At 42.6% G+C, this 21,178-nt stretch overlaps 1 protein-coding gene across 6 annotated transcripts in view; it reads left to right on the top strand.

Annotated features, from left to right (window-relative positions):
* The window catches only part of shroom3 (shroom family member 3), a 64,074-nt gene extending 58,799 nt beyond the window's left edge, over positions 1-5,275 (top strand). For all 6 annotated transcript variants that reach the window (XM_034133145.1, XM_034133143.1, XM_034133146.1 and 3 more), the window contains 5 exons: positions 49-188; positions 774-873; positions 1,188-1,353; positions 1,457-1,578; positions 3,252-5,275. In XM_034133145.1, the coding sequence (XP_033989036.1) occupies positions 49-188; positions 774-873; positions 1,188-1,353; positions 1,457-1,578; positions 3,252-3,644 (921 nt within the window). In that variant the 3' untranslated portion in view covers positions 3,645-5,275. The remainder of the gene's footprint in view (positions 1-48; positions 189-773; positions 874-1,187; positions 1,354-1,456; positions 1,579-3,251) is intronic.
* The last annotated feature ends 15,903 nt before the right edge of the window (positions 5,276-21,178 follow it).

Genomic DNA, 21,178 nt, shown 5'->3' on the forward strand with positions numbered 1-21,178 from the left:
ATTTATCCGCTGGACACTTTATTATAACTCTCACTTCTTTGTTTCCAGGTGTTGCAGGACAGCTCTCTGGCGCCCCTCCTGGACACGTGGGGGGGTAAATCCACCGTAGAGCTTATGGAGGAGACTTTTCCAAACAGCAGATTGGTTGGTAACTCACTGTGGCAAGGCAGTGGCAGATTGGAGGACAGGTAATTCCCTCATGTGTTTTGCCTTTGTATATTCTTCTACTTGCCTGAGTTTTATTTATCAAAACTATTTTCTGTGTGAATGTTTCATTTATATTCCTGATCGTGAACTGATGAAAAAGAAAAATCTCACCGGCTTAAGTTTCAAAACAGGATTCATGTATTTATGATCCTCTCAAGAATGGAAGTAGTCATCACATACAGAGCATCAACTAGTTCCTGAACAGTGTCCTTCACATGCTGATATACAAGAGAGGGAGTTACACAGTCACAAGATGGAGGAATATAGTTCAAGGTTGTTTATTTAGTCATAATATAAAGCAGTATACAATGTTTAGTTCAGATTAGCTAAAGCCCACGTCAGAAATGATCACGCTTGTCATATGTCTTTCTCCATAGAGGCTGATCATCATGTTAATCGTTGTCACATAGCCTTATATGCCTAAAAAACTGTGTCATGCTTCTCTTCTAGGTAATCATACATCCTGCCATATACATTGTTATACACTTGGGCCTTTGTTATCATGTGCACCTCCTTGAAAGAGTACATTCAGTATTTTCCCAACAATTGTCATTTATGATGTCTAGGATCCAAGATGGCGTCTGTGATCCTGCACAGAGCTCGGCGGCTGCTCCAGGGAAAGAGACAGATCTGGATGAGCATGAGAAGGACCTGAACACCAAGAAGGTCTGAGGCTTCTCTCATTTCATCATCTGAATAATAATTATCATAATTATATGAGCTATATCTATAATTATATAGATATAGCTCACAAAGTCTTTCATAATCATATATAATATAATAAAGATTATAAAAACTATTTGTATTATTAATATTCTTCTTATTGTTATTATTACTATAATAAATATTAGCTATTAAATATGACTATTATAGTTACGATTATAAAATATATTCTTATTATTAATATTATACATATTAGCTTTTAACGATTATAATAAAGACTATAAAGACTATTATTAACTGTATGATTTGCTGAGCAGTTGGAGCTGTGTGAGGCTCTGCGGGGCAGCTTGGCGGCGCTGCGGCAGGAGAAGGAGGCGCTGAGTGAGGAGCAGAGGGGGCACCAGGAGCTGGGGGCCGGCGTGGAGACGCTGCTGCAGGGACACCTCAGACCCAACGAGAGGGACAAGTACAGCATGTTCATAGGTACGCGGCTGACGCTCACTCTAACAGAATGAATTTAAGAAGCCAGAAATATGTCAACATGCTGCAGTGTATCACAGTGTGAGTTGTGCTGCCTGTGTTCCAGGGGATCTGGAGAGGATGGTCAACCTGCTGCTGTCTCTGTGCAGCCGGCTGTCCAGGATCCACAGAGCTCTGCTGGCTCTGGAGAGAGAGGAGCAGACGCAGGAGGACAAGGCCAGCGAGAGGGTGAGACAGGACAGGACGCTCTGCTACTCAGTGACTCAGTGACTCAGTGACTCAGTGACTCTGTTCCTCTGTGACTCTGTGACTCAGTGACTCTGTGACTCTGTGACTCAGTGACTCAGTGACTCAGTGACTCTGTGACTCTGTGACTCAGTGACTCAGTGACTCAGTGACTCTGTTCCTCTGTGACTCTGTGACTCAGTGACTCTGTGACTCTGTGACTCAGTGACTCAGTGACTCTGTGACTCTGTGACTCAGTGACTCAGTGACTCAGTGACTCTGTGACTCAGTGACTCTGTGACTCTGTGACTCAGTGACTCAGTGACTCAGTGACTCTGTGACTCTGTGACTCAGTGACTCAGTGACTCTGTTCCTCTGTGACTCTGTGACTCAGTGACTCTGTGACTCTGTGACTCAGTGACTCAGTGACTCTGTGACTCTGTGACTCAGTGACTCAGTGACTCTGTTCCTCTGTGACTCTGTGACTCAGTGACTCTGTGACTCTGTGACTCAGTGACTCTGTGACTCTGTGACTCAGTGACTCAGTGACTCTGTGACTCTGTGACTCAGTGACTCAGTGACTCTGTTCCTCTGTGACTCTGTGACTCAGTGACTCTGTGACTCAGTGACTCTGTGACTCTGTGACTCTGTGACTCAGTGACTCTGTGACTCTGTGACTCAGTGACTCAGTGACTCTGTGACTCTGTGACTCAGTGACTCAGTGACTCTGTGACTCAGTGACTCAGTGACTCAGTGACTCAGTGACTCTGTTCCTCTGTGACTCTGTGACTCTGTGACTCAGTGACTCTGTGACTCAGTGACTCAGTGACTCAGTGACTCTGTTCCTCTGTGACTCTGTGACTCTGTGACTCAGTGACTCAGTGACTCAGTGACTCAGTGACTCAGTGACTCTGTGACTCTGTGACTCAGTGACTCAGTGACTCTGTGACTCTGTTCCTCTGTGACTCTGTGACTCTGTGACTCTGTGACTCTGTGACTCTGTTAGCCATGAGCCTGTGTACCTTCCCATCCATGTGTCTGCAGAGGACTCATGAGCTGGGTTTAATGTCTCCTGTGACTTTGAAGAAATCTTTCATCAACAGAGTGGCCATTTGTTTATCAATTACGCCCCTTAAATTCTTGAAGAGAAACTTTATTTTCTGCATGTCTCCATGACGATGGAAGTGCAGCATCATTTAAGTCCCGGCTTCCATTTATTTCAATTCAATAGAGTCCTTAATTTAGTATCATATATAAAACTCATGTTATTAAGGTTATTAATGATGTTCATCTATATAAAAAAAGAGTGTGAAATGATTCTGATCATGGCTAGCCTGGATTGCAGTCACAGTCCTGAATTGCACTATGGAATGAAGCCTTTTAAAAACGGGATCTCTACTGGAGCAAGCATGCACAATACCAGGACCCTGATACTGAACTTAATCAGAGTCTATGTTGCCGTTGGAAAAGCACAGTTTACCTGCTTTTAACTGCAGCATGGCTGAATTTCCACTGTGCCAGTCCATCATGCCAGAGGACCAAAGGGACTGCAGGTCCGAGAAGGATACTGCTGCTGTTTGAAATGCAGATCCATGTTGCCATGAACAGTATCAAATATGAGTAATAACAAGATGTTGTGTCAGCTGACGTATATCTGGCTGTCTCCTCCTGTTCAGGACTGCCTCCATCACAAGCGCTCTCTGCTCCTCGCTCAGACCGAAGACGCCCGGGAGCTGAAGGACAACCTGGACCGGCGGCAGCGAGTGGTCCACACCATCGTGTCCAGCTACCTCACTGAGCCGCAGCTCCAGGACTACCAGCGCTTCGTCAGCACCAAACCATGCCTTCTGATTCGCCAGCGGCACCTGGACGAGCTCATCCGGCAGGGGGAGGAGCAGCTGACGCGATTAGCTGAGAGCCTGCCACAGGAGCTGGCAGAGGCCCGCGGTTGGTCGAGAGGGTGTCTGTTCTCGTCATCTAGCATCGCCCACTGGTCCTCTGCTTATCAACCTGCTGTGATTCCAGGCCCCGCCCACTTAGTCAGGTCCACCACTGTGACTTCACTGTGATGTCACAGACAATTGCAAGTAGCAGGGTGGGAAGGATTGACTTTTGGCTCCATAAAGAGAAGGAGCTTTAATGAAGGAAGAGTAAACAACTATGCAGACTTTACACATGAAGAATAAACTCCTTTAATGTGCCTCGTTCTATAAACACTTGACTGTATGTTAACCTCACCGAAACATCAGCAACCCACGCTGTGGCTCAACACAACTTTTTTCACATCTTCACAAGAAATGATTTAGATCAGAGAAAATGGGTCACCCGAAAAATGTATTCTCACTTGCCTCTGAGGGTGTCTGAAGACCCGAAGGGATTTAATAAAACTAGCTATAATACTGCAGACTGATTCGACAACATTAGCACCCTGATATAAATGTAACATAAGAAAAGCCACGATCACTCTGGAATTGTCCTTACACCACCCTGACGGTGCTTTCAGGAACCTTATTCAGACGTTCTTCCAGGAACTTTTTCTTCAGTAAACTGGTGTTTTTTTAAGACAAAATATTATCATCTTCAGAATAAGATATCATTTGTCATCTTGTTAAATATTTAGGGATTTTAACAAAATCAGCCCAGTTTTTGCACATGTACAGTCAAAGTAAATGAACACCAAAATTAAAGGGGCACTGTTTTTATTTTACTGCTACGAGAAGAATCAAAACTGAGTGTGCAGATCCTGAAGAGTAACTGATCACTGTCACATGCTACTGTAACACTGCTACTGTAACACTGCTACTGTAACTCTGCTACTGTAACACTGTTACTGTAACACTGTTACTGTAACTCTGCTACTGTAACACTGCTACTGTAACACTGTTACTGTAACACTGCTACTGTAACACTGTTACTGTAACACTGCTACTGTAACTCTACTGTAACACTGCTACTGTAACTATACTGTAACACTGCTACTGTAACTCTGCTCCTGTAACACTGCTACTGTAACACTGCTACTGTAACTCTACTGTAACACTGCTACTGTAACTATACTGTAACACTGCTACTGTAACTCTGCTACTGTAACACTGCTACTGTAACACTGCTACTGTAACTCTACTGTAACACTGCTACTGTAACTCTGCTCCTGCATCGATAACTGTTGTTGCAGACCTTACACTGAATTATGTTTTCCTTGTGCCTCTTTAAACGCTGATGTGATGAAACATTTGATGTCAAAAATGGAGTTTGTATTCCAAAGATGTTCACAGGATGAGTTGTTTGCATCAACATTGTTTAATTTTGGATGTGATTTTATGGTTTTTTTTCCCTGTTCAAAGTTTCAAGATTAGCAAGAGCCACAACTGAATCCCAAAATCTTAAATTCTGAATAATCGCTTATTCAGTTTCTGATCAATTGGTCAGATATTTAATCCATAAAATACCAAGAATTTCAAATTCCACAATTAACTATGTCAACAAATATTTAACGTATATTATAAAAGAAAAACAGAAAGGAAGCAACAATTAAACAATCAATGAAAATGCTGACAGATGTCCCGTAAATCACCTGAATCCTTAAACTCGCTCAGTTTCAGCTGCTGAAACTATGAAAGATGAACGTTTTTTTGTATTATTGTATTTCATTAGTGTTGTTTGTTTGTATATGTGAAATAAAGCAATGTTTAGTAATCTAGTTTTAAGCCCTGTTCTGATCAAACTGTCAGAGAAACACAGGCTGCACATTACAACACTGTGGAATTCATTTAGTGGGAATGCTGACACAGCATTCCAACTATCTGTTATGCTACGCACAAAATTCTTTATTATTCCGCCAGGTTATTTTGCACCTCTTCTTCTCCCACATTCCACATCGCAGAAACTCCGTTCAAACATCAAAACGTTCAGCTCGGTTGGGAATCGATGGCTATTACTTTTCTCATTCATAACTTTCATAATTCCAGAGATACATCCCATAATTCATCAAATTTTGAACATGGAAGTCAATGGAGAAACTCTTCAGACTTGAACAATCTTCATGCAACTTCAACTGCTAACTGCTCCTTCATACTTTCACTCAGAAACCTCATTCCAACTTTAAACTGTTACACATCTTTCTGACATTATTCGTGTAACACAACTTTTAAATCTGATTCGTACTTTTAGAGATATTAAACATTGTTCAGACCTTGGTAAAGAGGCCTTCTTCAGATTTTAGAGTGCGTGATGTCACAGCTAGAGTGGAGGACAGATTTAATTTTGCCTTCATATTTTCTTTTAAACCTGCCATAATTCCCAAACCCTACATTCCTGAGACATCATTTTTCATGAGAAACGTAGGAAAACATCTCGTAGCTTGAGGGCATGAAGTGACAAAAACTTTCAACATGTCTCCATTAAACCCCATTGTAAGTTCAGACTCATCCATCCCCACCACAGCAGCCGCACACCTTTAGTTAATCTGCCACAAAGAATACATTATTAACCCGAAAGTACACAAAAAGTACACTTCAGATGCTCAAGTTCCTTGACATGCTTCACGCTTTGAAATTTCACCGATATCTGTTAAGCCCGCGTCACACTGTCCCGAAATTGACACCCGATGGACACACGATAAAGGAAATGTTCAAATTCGGCTCTGATCGTATTTGAAAAAAACATCGGGCCATTCTTGAGGGCATCTTAAGCCATCGTATGACGCCGGTGGAGTTTCTCAGGCTCTGGCAGCAACTTCGTGAGCAGCAACTTCGTAAGGCACATCTTGTCAAATCGTGTCATCTTCGTGTTATCATCGGTGCCATCGGGCCATTCGCCCTCACTCTGATCGGGGCGAATGCCCGATGGCACCGATGATAACAAGATGCCCTCACGATGGCCTTACGAAGGGCAAAATTGACACACAAATTCAACACGAAAATGAACCTTCGCAAGGTCCTTCTGCAATTTTTTGGCATGCCAAAGATTTTGCCACCGCTCACGAAGTTGCTGCCGGAGCCAGAGAAACTCCACCAGCGGTCATACGATGGCTTAAGATGCCCTCACGAATGGCTCGATGTTGTTACGATCAGAGCCGAATTTGAACATTTCCTTTATCGTGTGTCCATCGGGTTGTTTTATTGCACAACAAAATCATGTAAACATATTATGTAAATAACCCAATTTGTGTTCTGTGAAACTGAAAAGGATATAATATATTATTTTGAAGGCGAGTTGACAGGAAGTTGTTGTTGCTATGGAAACAACATTACGGAGAAAACTTAATATCTTCTACATATAAAGACGGATAAAGTAAAGAACAAAGTCTGAAAATATCAGTACAGTATCATAGTACTTTAACATAATTGTTTTTGTTACTTTCGTTGCAGTTGTATGTCTTAAATGTAATGTAAATGTTGCCTTCGTGTGTGGTTCGGGGCCATCTTCGTGCGAAATTCACAATTCCATATTTGTGTGTCCATCGGGTGTCAATTTCGGGACAGTGTGACGCGGGCTTTACGGTTCTTCAACAAAACGTTCACCACTCGCCATGAAACACGGTTTTCTCATAACTTCAGTGAAAATGCTCCAAACGGCCCAAAACTTCACAGGTTTGGAAAGGATGCAGCCATCAACGCATCTAAGCGTATTATGGGATGTCATCAAATGCCGTTGGCATGGCGACAGATCATTCGCCATCAAGTTAGTTCAAAAGTTTGCAGTTAAAATATTCTGCTGCTTTTCCAAGCCTTTTTACTTTCTTTTCTTCTCTCATCACACATTCAAGCCCCCAGTATTCATGTATCATTTCAATCTAAATTCTTCACTTTCTTCTTACACATTACATTTCAGCATAAAGCATTCCCACTAGCAATTTCTTCAGGAATTGCATTCTCTAGTTACTATTACTACTGCTATTACTTGTTTTATAAATGAGAAACAAAATACTTCATTTAAATCTCTTTCTTACGTTTTTTATTCAGTAAAGTATCAGCATCAACTCGGACTCTCTCAGTTACTGATCAGACAAGGACACTCGTGGGATCATTCCTCATGTTTTCTTGAACTCTTCAAAGATGAAGGCTATAGCACATTTTAAAGGAGCACTGCAGCAGTGTTGTGCTTCACTCCTTTAAAGCTGGGGGGGCTTGATAGAAACAGATTTAAATGTAATGCAAGGCAGCAGAGGTGCAGATGTCCTTTCTGTCCATAGTATAAATGAGCAGCACTGCACTGCCACTGTCAAAATGAATTCACTTTTTGTATTTATTTAATTATCCAGCACTTTTCACTGTAAAAGGAAATGTTAATTTCCTCAGATTTCACAGAAAGTAGTGCTAATGTGGACGTGGCAGGCTCTTTGATTAATTCAAACTGTTATGATTGCATAAAAAGAAACTATGGCCGTGTTTTTTTATACAGTGACATTGTTTCTAAAAAATATATATATCACCTTGCTACAGTAAACTATTGGAATGATCTTTATCTTTGAAATGTGGTTGTCATGGATTGAAAGATGCTGGAACCAGGAACTAGTTATTGTGTGGTCATGAAAAACTTAAATAACAAAAGAAATTGGCACAACCAAAACGGTTTTAGTTAGTTTTTATACTGTAAATGTTGCAAATATGTGCTCAGTTATTGTTATTTTGCGCACGAAAAGGTGCAGAACTCAACACTAAAAAATATACAGACATTAAAAAGACATTTTAGTAATAAATAGAGTAAAATGTTGCAACGCTTTAATGTATATTACTCTTTTAGGGACACTAACAAGTATTTCTCATTATCACAATGAAATCATATTTTGAGACCTTCATTAAGAGTTCACTGTTCTTTCTGGGACTCTGTTTTCCATAGAACACATCTCCCCACTCTTCTTCAGATCAGTTCATCTGGGGAATCTGAATGTGGAGATTTGGGCACCACACTGGAGCCTAAGCTGTTCTAACGTCTTTTATAAAATGGTTCCTAATACCTTGCAAGGTTTCATGAAATAAACACAGCAACACACAGACGACATGTATAAAGATGCAGATATTTATGTACATTTACCTCGATACCGCAATTATTTTGCAATAATTGTTTAAATCGTGTTTGCACTCTTCTTTGCTAGTACAGCGGTGTTTGTCTCGGGACAGGTGCGGCTCTCTAACAATCGAGGTTGCAGTCAGTGGAATTTGAACTCTCATGAAAGCAGAGAAATCATAGATTAGGTGGGGCTGCTAATACATTACAAGCATTATTTGAATCCTCCTGGCAGCATGTTTGTGTTAACTGTAGGTCCATGCTACATGTTTCTAACATGCTAACGCTACAAGCTAGCTGCTCAATTGCTTTGTGGGAATCAATAATGGTGCTAATTTCTGGTTTGCTTTATTTAAAAAGTATTGCTATGCTGTTCCATTACGTTGATGTTGTGACCTAATTGTTGCCGTTATAAGAGGGTCAAATTGCAGCCATGAATCTCCTGGGGGCGCTAGAGGAAAGAAACAAAGCCATCAGGGTTCATCCTCTGGGGACAATGACTGTCTGAACCAGGTTTAAGGGCAACCCATCAAAAAGTCCACAGTTTGTAGAAACAATGGCAGTTACATAAGTTATATGTTATATGTGTTCATTTAGGCACTTGAATTTTCTGATGGAGTTCAGAAACCATAATATACAAAATATTTTTGCATTTCAACAAATTGCTGTGATTATACAAACCAGAACTTTTTTTAATTTGCGTTCACGAACATGACATGTACAAATGTTCCATATATTGCAATTGCAAACGAGGAAGCACACGGAAGTCCTGTTTATACTTTCCTGACCTGTACATCTTAACTGTTTTTCATTTACAGTTTTTTTATCTCATAAACAATGTTATAGGGAGGGAATCAAAGCTATATTTTGGAAAAGAGAAGATCTTTTCTTTTTTTACCAACGGAAAGGGAGATTTATGGGAGTCGTTGCTTTTCTTCTTTGATGTTCAGGTTTCTATAACTCAATGAAGGTTGTGCTTACACACACGCTCCACCCAACAATGTGCACCTATCAGGTGTGCCAAGGGTGTAACTCTGTATAAATACATAAATGCATACTTGATGAACAGCAGACTTGATTTTTCTGTTAACTTCAACGGACAGTGACAATGGAACAAGAACCAATGGTTCTAGGAGGGTGGGGTGAGCCACAGGATGCAGATTTGTGATCAGGTGAGCTTCAATCTACTTCATGATCTACCCAAACTCTTTGGTTTGCATATCAGTCTGGAATTATTTCACGTTTTAATTCATTCATACACAGGTGAAGGGCGAAGTGGAGGTAAAGATAAACGGAAATGAGAAATATACGGAATTCAAAGTATTACAAAGTAAGTCACAGACTGGGGGATATAAGTATGTCATCCAGGTAAATAATAACAATTGTATTGTGTGTCTCTCTAAAAAATACTTGTCAAATTAATCATGATCTCCAGTTTCAGGCAGAAATTTGGGACAATTATTTTGACAGAAACCTTAAAACTGAACTAACTGGCTGCTAGAGTTAACTTTGATTTAAACATTTGTAGAATACTAAGAGCTTTATTGAGTAGGGGTAACTGTATAAAGGGTTAAACTCATATATTTATAACTTAGGGTTTAATGTAATTGTAAACTATTGTGCCACTAAAAAGTTTCATTAACAACTCAGGAGTGAGCCAGTTTCAATTTCCTATTGAGGCCCATCAGCTGCAGAGAGTTAACTAATTAAAGGGGCGTGGCCCCACAGCTGTGACAACACAGAAATCAGGTGTCCATTTTAGGTAGCACTTTCCTGGAGCGTCAGACTGACAAAGACTGACAAAGGGTGTTTCTCAATCGCGAGTAAAGCTGCTTCAGAGCCACTATTTCAAGCATACTACGTCATCGAGTGCCGCCGAAGTACTGTTCCAATCTCCAGCATACTTGGAAATCTACCGAGCCCGGTGTACTCCGTTTGGAGAAATATCGAGGCTGCACATGAGTAGACTTCGCGGTCTTAAAATCCCCACAATGCTTTGCGCACGGACCAATTTCCCCAAATCTGTGGCGGAAGATGTAAGGCGGGGCCTCTCATATGACGCACACCTGCACACTTGCTAGCGTGTTCCACACTTCGTTTTCCGAATGCCAGGAAGTATTCTTGACTCGCTTCTGAAGCAAGATGCTCGGCAGACATGTGCTACCAAGCAAGCGTACTCGCGATTGAGAAACACCCAAAGACTGTCACTACCCGATCGGTCCACCTGCCCGATCTGTACTGCGCATGTGCGAGAAGGTCCGCCATATTTGACAACTACATACGGCAACTCTACTAGGACACTTGACACAGTGGCTTTTGGCAAAGCAGAAAAAGAACCGAGAGAGATTATTGTTATTACAACGTGACTTCACTATTATTCAACAACTCTTTTTATTGGGTTCTTTTATTTGGGGTTAAATACATTGTCAGAATAAGTGAGACATGGATTATAATAAAAAGAGTTGTTAAATAATAGTGAAGTCACGTTGTAATAATAACTCATCTCTCTCGGTTCTTTTTCTGCTTTGCCAAAAGCCACTGTGTCAAGTGTCCTAGTAGAGTTGCCGTATGTAGTTGTCCAATATGGCGGACCATCTCGCACATGCGCAGTACAGATCGGGCAGGTGGACCGATCGGGTAGTGACAATAGAGTCCTGTTGGAGTCACGAGGGAGGCAAAGATGAGGTAAATCCTACTTTAAATGAGCTGGTGTTTTTATCCACTCTTGCTAAAAACATGTGTATATTCTAGTGATGGCAAAATGAAGCTTTGAATGAAGCATCGAACCACTTGGACAATTGTGTCGGAAATAGGTTCATTTCTCGAAGCTTCAGTTACAGCGACCTCTCCTGGCGAAGTGCAAGGCTGTGTGGGTTTAACGTATCTTTGCCTTGAAAAATATTCGATGCACACACACACTAAGACTGAATATCATGTTCTATTTGCAATTAAAGATTGATAATTGTGTGTATTGGGTTATTGAGAAGAGACTAGAGAGTGCTGGACATTTTTTGGGCGGAGAGGGCCTTTTATCAGTTATTAAAGTATTAAAGTTGAAAAGCAATGATTAAAAGTTCACCCATTCCGGGCTTTGTACCAGCTGCGCAGAGGACATCACCACATTCGGGCCGCCGTCTCTATCCACTGGGCTATCTATTCCTTAAACTATTGAACTGTTTTTATATTAGTCATAATTGTCTTTTTGTTCACAACTTCTCCACATTTCGAAGTGTTTCCCGAGCCAGAACGACCTATCTTTCTTCCTGGCTTGCTCTATAATGATCCAATTCAAATGCAATACCAACAACAACTCAACAGCAACAACGCAAACTACGACAACAACCCACACATTGCGCATTGTTTAGAGCGGTTATAAAGTGTTGAAGCGCTCAAATTCGAAACTGTTTCAACCTGTCACCTGTCAGAATAGAGACAAGGCAGTGCATTGAATCGCCTGATTGGACGGCGAACCAGTGAGTTGATTCATTCAAGAAATGAAGCAGTTACTGGTTCGGGCGTCACATGTCACGTGATTTGAAGCAGTTGCTGCTTCTGACGTCATATGTCACGTGATTTGAAGCAAGCTTCGAATCACTGCTTCTATGGAATAGGAAGTCCAGGGTTGAAGCTCCGTTCGAAGCTTCAGTGTCAAACTGCCATCACTAGTATATTCTCCATTCCTGTTCATGTGTCTTCTCGCAATTATTACTGGCCCCGTGCATCTCCTAATCGTTATAACCGGCCTGCTCTCGTCTATCCCACATGCTCCACTGAGATCCAACATCTAGTTACAAGTGGCCTGTGGAACTGCCAGTCAGCTGTTCCTAAGGCTGACTTCATCTCTGGCTACGCTTCCCTGCAGTCTCTGGATTTCCTTGCTCTCACTGAGACCTGGATTACTCCATCCAACACATCCACCCCAGCAGCTCTCTCCACAGCATATTTCTTCTCCCATACACAGTGGCGGCTCCAGAGTATTTTTGTTGGGTAATCTATGGTAGGGCTAACCCATACAGTGGTGGGTCAGTATTTGCAATGTAATTACATACACGCTATATCGCGTCCCTTGACAGTGAAACGCCACGCGTGAGGTTTAGATTATTTCCCTGTCTCAATCCAAATTGAACTGTATGAAATAAAAAGGCACATTTGTCTTGTAGTAAATAAAAAGGGCGACCTGGAGCCAATCCTGCAATTTCCCCACAGGTGAAAGAGTTGACATGCTGAAAACCCAACCCCTGTGCAGGGGGGTCTTGGGGATTCTCCCCCAGGAGATTTTTTGAAATACTAACATAAAATACACATTCTGGTACTCTCTTGAGAAGAAAAATAAATAAATCTATTACTACACATTTAAAAAAATGAATGCCATTTTAGTTTTTTGTTACTTTGTTCTGAAAGCTGAACCTGCTGCTCCTCTCAGAGAAGAGGGAAGAGGCTGTGTGAATTACTTTACATTGTGGATAAGGGTGGATAGCCCCCATTGTTCTGTGTGTCAAAATGAAAGACAGCCCACACACCTATCAATCATCAAACCGTGGGGTCTTATTTCATTACGTGTTGATTTCTATCAACAAGTAATGTTGTATCGATGTATATAGAGGTGTACTACAGCAAAAGTATTCTCCGTCGGGACTTCCTGCAACAACACCACGCCGTTATCGTGATTCTGATTGGCCAGAAGACATTATCAAAGATGTTTTATTGAGAAGACGATCACTACGTGACAAAAGTTTTCAAAACCGTTTCTAGTCTTCGGTATTTCCAGACAAGTGGCTGCTGAAATCAATCTTACTAACTGCTGTCTGTGCAATTTACTCGGCGCGAGTTGGCGGACTTTATTTTGCTTACTTTAACATCATTTTTCATGGTGGGGCTAAGGTGGGGCTAAGCCATTTCTTGGTATGGCTGTAGCCTACCCCAGCCATACCCTGGCGCCGCCACTGCCCATACACCCAGACCCACTGGCAGAGGAGGTGGCACTGGTCTCCTGCTCTCTCCCAAATGGAGCCTAACTTCACTCCTTCCACCTTTGAATTCCATGCCGTTACTGTAACCCATCCTATATAATTAATCATTGTTGTTCTCTACCGTCCACCAGGCGCCTTGGGGGACTTCTTGGAGGAATTAGATCATCTCCTCTCACACATCCCTGAAACTGGCCCTCCTGCGGTACTTCTCGGAGACTTCAACCTCCAGACAGGGAAGATATCTGAACTAACATCTCTTTTAACCGCCTTTGCTTTCTCACTGTCTCCATCCCCAACAACTCATAAAGCTGGCAATAACAAACTAATCTCTTCTAACTCTGCACCTGTCCGCCGTAACCTTTTTCCGACCCACCATTGCTCACCACTGGGTCACCTGACCCACCGTTCACCCACACACTAACCTCCTTTTCCCCTCTCTCTCCAAGTGAGGTTCTTACCCTCATTACCTCTGCCCGTCCTACCACCTGTCCTCTGGACCCTATCCCCTCAAACCTCCTTCAGACTATCGCTCCTGATATTCTACCGTTTCTCACCCATTTCATCAACACTTCTCTAACTTCTGGTCACTTTCCAAACAGTCTCAAGGAGGTAAGAGTAAACCCTCTCCTAAAGAAACCCACTCTGAACCTGTCTGATGTTATAAACTACAGGCCTGTCTCTCTCCTCCCGTTCCTGTCTAAAACACTTGAACGCGCTGTCTTTAAACAACTCTCCTGTTATCTCCATCAGAACGACCTTCTGGATCCGCACCAGTCTGGTTTCAAGGCAGGTCACTCCACAGAAACTGCTCTCCTCGCTGTCTCTGAGGAACTGCACACTGCTAAAGCAGCCTCCCTCTCCCCTGTCATCATCCTTTTGGACCTGTCTGCTGCATTCGACACGGTGAACCATCAGATCCTCCTTCGCACTCTCCAAGAACTTGGAGTTTCAGGCTCTGCACTTTCCCTCCTCATAAATACCTCGAAGACCGTACCTACAAGGTAACTTGGAGAGGGTCCGAGTCCGACCCTTGTCAATTAACTACAGGGGTCCCTCAGGGCTCTGTCCTTGGTCCCCTCCTCTTCTCTCTGTACACAAACTCGCTCGGATCTGTCATTAGCCCGCATGGTTTTTCATACCATTGCTACGCTGACGACACCCAATTAATTCTGTCTTTTCCCCGTTCTGAAACCCAGGTCGTCGCACGCATCTCTGCTTGTCTAGCAGACATCTCTCGGTGGATGTCTGCTCACCACCTCAAGCTCAACCTTGACAAGACTGAGCTGCTTTTTCTTCCGGGAACAGATTGTCCCACTCTTGTCCTAACAATCAACATTGGCCCCTCTGTTGTTTCCCCGACTCAGACTGCAAGGAATCTGGATGTGACCCTAGATAACAACCTGTTCTTCACTGCAAACATCGCTGCTACAACCCGCTGCTGCAGATACACTCTTTACAACATCAGGAGGATACGTCCCCTCCTGACCCAGAAAGCAACGCAACTTCTGGTCATCTCACGCCTAGACTACTGCAACTCCCTCCTGGCTGGTCTACCTGCATGTGCCATCCGACCTCTGCAGCTCATCCAGAATGCAGCGGCTCGTCTGGTCTTCAACCTTCCTAAATTCTCCCACACCACGCCACTCCTCCGCTCCCTTCACTGGTTTCCAGTAACTGCTAGAATCCACTTCAAGACACTGGTACTTGTGTACCATGCTGTGAATGGATCTGGCCCAATGGATCATGGTTAAACCATACACCCCAGCACATGCACTCCACTCTGCATCGGCCAAACGGCTCGCTGCACCCGCACTACGAGGGGGACCCAAGTTCCCATCAGCAAAAACACATCAGTTTGCTATCCTGGCTCCAAAATGGTGGAATGAGCTCCCCATTGACATCAGAACAGCAGAAAGCTTACACATCTTCCGGCGCAGACTAAAAACTCATCTCTTTCGACTCCACTTCGAGCAATAAAATTACTAACAAAGCACTTATATACTAACAAAGGACTGGCTTATCTAAAGCATTTATTGTAAGTCGCTTTGGATAAAAGCGTCAGCTAAATGCAATGTAATGTAATGTAATGAATAAAATGTCATGTCAAATCAAGGGTAGGACAGTCGTACAGTTAACTACATCCCTCATGTCCAATCTTTCCGATTTCCCTCACTTTTTACTGCATGTTTTTGTTGGGGGGAGGACTACCTTCATCTGCATATCTTACAAGGATTATTGGATGAGACGGAAGACCCAATACAATTGCTCAATGTGATGCAGAAAACCAAATACAACCTGTTTCAACAGGCAGCAGTCTCAAATTAAAACATAAATGAGTTCACATTTTATGTATTGATCAAATCAAATCAAATCAAATCAAGTTTTATTTATATAGCACATTTTTAAACGATTTTTGGTCGAGCCAAAGTGCTGTACATATAATAAAATACCCTACAGTAAAGACACTTTACAGCAAATACAACAGCACAGTTTGTTCAGAATATCAGTATGAGAAAACGACACCCTCTGTCCTTAGACCCTCACATCGTACAAGGAAACACTTCCAGAGAAAAACCCACATTTCAAAGGGAAAAATGGGAGAAACCTCGGGGAGAGCAACAGAGGAGGGATCCCTCTCCCAGGACGGACAGACGTGCAATAGATGCCGTGTGTAAATCGAAGAGATAATACATTTGACAGCGTAGGTAGACCGAATGTTAGGAAATGCATGTGTCTATAATAAGAAGATGAATCCACGAAGATGTCAACAACAATCCTGTGGGAGCCATCAGGGAAGCAGCATGACGAGACCCAGGCAGGACTGCAGAGACAGGCCCAGCCACGACCCGAAGTCCACGACTTAATCCAGAACTCAGGATAGAGGATCCAGGGCACAGGACCACAGCAAGAGGATCAGCCTCGACTCCGGATCCCGGCCTCGATATAGACACAAAAAGAAAGATTTGGCTGGGTTAATCGGAACATGAGAATACAGGGTTGGAATACACAGACACAGACAGACAGAAGGAAGAACAAGCACTCCCTTGGGATAGGTTAAGGGAAAAGGGTAGCAAGTAAGAGAGTAAGAAACAGAGGGGGAGAGGCACACGCAGGGAGCAAGGTCCCCACTGGAGCCTTAGTTGGAAATTGGTGAGAGATAGGGAGAAAGCTGTGGATACGGCCATAACACTCCCCTGCCTGGATAAGCCACTCTGCAAACCTGTTTCCCTCTAATAAAACCTTGAGAGGTTAGAGAGGGAAAAGGTTTTTGGATAAAGAGAGGATAGAAAGAATCGATTATCGATTATTATTATTATTAGAATATGAGAAGTAGAGAGAGAAAAGATTTAGAAGAATGAGTAGTAGTAATAACCTTATTTTTCAATATAAGATCCAAATGTTTAGGATTTAAGTGAAGGCCAGAGAGAAGAAGTGAGTTTTAAGTGTCGATTTAAAAACCCCTAGGGTCTGGGCCGACCTCACATGGAGGGGCAAAGTGTTCCAGAGCCTAGGGCCAGCTGCTGCGAAGGCTCGGTGCCCTCGGGTTTTAAGCCTAGTCTTGGACACTACCAGCAGCAGCTGGTCAGCATACCTTAAAGCTCTGGCTGGGGTGTAGTGATGGAGGAGTTCGGCTATATAGGCGGGAGCCAGCCCATTTAGTGCTTTAAAAACAAATAAAAGGAGTTTAAAATCTATTCTGAACCGAATTGGAAGCCAGTGCAATGAGGCCAGAATTGGGGTGATGTGGTCACGCTTTTTATGGCCAGTGAGAAGACGTGCAGCTGCGTTCTGAACTAGCTGCAGGCGTCTAATTGAGGCCTGGTCCATACCCACATACAGAGCGTTGCAATAGTCCAGTCTCGAGGTAACAAAGGCGTTAATAACCCTTTCTAAGTCTTTAAAAGATAAATACGACTTGGTTTTAGCCAATAGTCGTATTTAAAAAAAGCAGGATTTGACTACGGTGCTGACCTGCTTATCGAATTTAAAAGCGCTATTAAAGGTCACTCCAAGGTTCATGACAGAGGGGAGGATGTTTTTATTAAGAGAGCCCAGAATGTCAACCGGAGAGGCTGGAGGTTGGGGTCCAAAAAAGATGACCTCAGTCTTGCTCTCGTTGAGGTTGAGAAAGTTTTTGCTCAGCCAGGATTTAATCTCTGTTAAGCAGTCCATCAACTGCTGTAGTGAGTTGGCATTTTGATTGAGAGGCAGATAGATCTGTACATCATCAGCATAACAATGGAAGGGGATATTGTGTTTAGTGAGAATTGAGCCTAGGGGCAGTACAGTATGTACAGTAAAAAAAGGATGGGGCCCAGAATCGAGCCTTGGGGAACCCCACAGGTAAGAGGGGCTTTAGCAGAGGAGAAAATACCCAACTGCACTGAGAAGCTACGGTCAGTCAGGTAAGACCTGAACCATGCAAGGGCAGAGCCTGTGATGCCAGCGGACTGTTCAAGCCGTGACAGCAGGATGCTGTGATCCACAGTGTCAAAGGCAGCTGTCAGGTCTAACAGCACCAAGACAGCTGGGCTACCTGAGTCGGCGGCTAGGAGCAGATCATTAAAAACTCTTAAAAGGGCTGTTTCAGTGCTGTGCATGGGTTTGAAGCCAGACTGAAACTTTTCATGGATTCCATGTGTGGTTAAAAACGACTGCAGCTGGGCGTAGACTACTCGCTCCAGGGCTTTAGATAAAAAAGGTAGCTGGGAGATGGGCCTAAAATTTGCGAGAATGGAGGGATCGAGATTTTTCTTTTTAAGTAATGGCTGCACCACGGCATGTTTGAAGGCAGCTGGGACACATCCTGAGGTAAGAGTGGTGTTTACAAGCAATAAAACACTTGCTCCAACTGACTCAAAAACATCTCTAAGAAAGCGAGAGGGAATGCTGTCTGAGGTGCAGTTTGTCGGCCGCAGGTGCTTGACTACATCCGAGAGAGAAGAGAGGGATACAGGCTCAAAGTGGTCGAGGACAGCAGGGCACAGAAAAGGAGCAGGATCTGGGGTAGCACTAGTGTGGGCTAGCCTAAGAGCAGATACTTTTTCATAAAAAATGTAAGAAACTTATCACAGAGAGTAGTTGATGGCACAATTGGAGAAGCATTGATACTTTGAGATGAAGAGATTTGTGTTTATTCAGCAAGATCACTGCACCACCTTCTAAAGAAATATTATTAAGATTAAAGCATTTAATAAAATCTCTATATTTGTGCTGTGGTTTTTTCATGCAGCATTTGATTTGCTTTTTAAGTCAGATTTGTAAAGACTAGCTGTCTTGGCTGGATGATAGAAATGAATGGATGGATAAACAAGGTAAATAAATCCCTAATCCACACCTGAACACAGACAAATGGTATGAATGTTCACATGGTTTGAATTTGAAATGCACAAACCAGGAAATATTTGTTTGACTGTCAGCAACGTGACAAGCCCTGGAGGAGTTCAGACAAAAATCCAGAAAATCTAGAAATGACATGGACGCTGACTGAAGAAGTGTTTCTCTACTTTCCTGACATGTTCTCTTCACTGAATCACTGCAGAATCAAAACACACTGTAATGTTCTTTTGAAATAAAGTTGTGTGTGTGTGTAAACTACAGAGGACTAAAAATAGTGACAGCTTCAAAAAAAAACTAATAGAATAGATAGTAATAGAACTATAATAAATCTGGTTAATCTTGAACAGAATAGTTTCATTATGTTTCAGGGGCAGGCAGTTTAAAGAAAGAAGAATGTACAAAGAGATTTTCTTTCTGTTGTGTCTGATATGTGAAACTGCTGCAGGCCAGGGTGTACAGGGTGTCATTGTGAACAAAAAAGGTTGGGAAAAGAAACAAGAAACACAAACCGTTTTAATTACAGCAGTGGTTCAAACTGTTTCATGTCAAATACCCCTACATTGACACAAATCAGACCAGGGGAAATCTTTGGAACTTTTCGATTTTCAACACAAAACATAAAGCAGAATATAACAGTTTCAGAGGGGATTGTGTACTCTTAATATTATAAATCGACCAAGAACCTGGAGCAATACCAACAGATGGCACAAAATCTCACAGTCATAAATATACTTTGTTTGGATGTCCTCACTGTGGGAACACGTCTTTGTGTGTCCCTGCCTGCCCCTTAACCATACACCTGAAACTTTGTACAGTATCAGATTGCCTGGAAAGAAAAGAAACACTGCCAGTTTTTATCCTGGCACTTTATATACAGAACAACGATGTTATAAGCAGCTCCCGTTCCTAACATGTATTGGTGCTGTGGATCATGGTTGAAGGAGTATTAGTCAAAATGAAACTTTTCTGGGCAAGATCAATCACTTTTGTTTTGATCAATCACATATTTCTACAATTGGTACATCACATCTCTTACATCTGTGACTTACTGGGTCAGACAGACATAGTCAAAGTCATCTCTGATACCAGAATACTGACAACATTTGAGCTAATTACTTTCGGAAGATTTTCTTTTGGTCCATGACTTTTACTAGTAACAGAGTGTTTTTACACTGTAGTGTTGCTACTTTCTGAAGTAAAAACCCTAAATACTTCTCCCACCACAGGCCTCAGTCCAGCTTCAGAGCTGTCACTATTGTTCAGGAAACTAGCACTGAACACACACACATGCACACACTGTATTTCAAAGGAACATTACACAGTGTGTTGTGATACTGCAGTAAAGACAACTTTTTCATGTCAGGAAAGTAGAAAACGCATCTACAGTCAGTGTTGATGTATTGTCTAGTTTGGATTCTGTCTGACCCTCCTCCAGGCCCGTCACATACGGGGTGTGGACTGGTAGCTGGAGAGGGGCCTGTTCACCTCCTGGGCCACTGCCGTGGTGCCCTTGAGCAAAGCCCCGACCCCCTAACTGCCCCCTGGCAGCTTCTTCACTCTGCCACCTCTACTATCTGCATGTGGTTCTGTTTGTGCATGTATATGTATATCCTCTGTTCATTTAGATCGAAATGGGTTGTAAAAGTGGAAAAAGTCCTTTCCCCTATTAATTAATAAAGTATGTCTTCTTCTTCTCCTGCAGCAACACATATGTCCTGGTTAGAGTATAATTTGTGTTGTGTAGTGCCGAGAGAAGGGAGTCGGAGGCGGTGCATCGAAGGTGCAAATCTCGCTTTATTGAGCAGCAGAAATTGACATGCTGTCGGGTCGCAGCCCGAGAAGAGAAGAGAAAGCGAAAGGGAGGACACGCAGTAAGTACACAGGAGGTACAGTCAACATTTGTGTCCGTGCGGAACAATACCCCCAACCTGTAGTTCCATGATTGGATTATGTAACCCAGTGTATTAATCAGTGATCACTACAGTTGAAAACTTATTTACATTTTTGTTAATGACCCTTCCACTGACACAAATCAGAAATTGGTAGAATATTTGCTTTTAGATGTTTCCTTACAGAAAGTATATAAAAAGCCATGATCAAAAGAATAACCCATTCTGTCAGTGTGGTAGGCCTACTTATGGATATAATTCTCGTGAGAATAAATATTTCCTTCTGGAACCCCTTCAAGATCCCCAGGGGGTCCCCAGGGGATACCTTTGCCCCATTTTGGGAACCCCTGCATTACAGTCAGTGGTGTAAAGTAACTAATTACATTTACTCAAGTA

Source organism: Trematomus bernacchii, unplaced genomic scaffold, assembly GCF_902827165.1.
Source record: "Trematomus bernacchii unplaced genomic scaffold, fTreBer1.1, whole genome shotgun sequence".
In the NCBI taxonomy this organism is placed as follows: domain Eukaryota; kingdom Metazoa; phylum Chordata; class Actinopteri; order Perciformes; family Nototheniidae; genus Trematomus; species Trematomus bernacchii.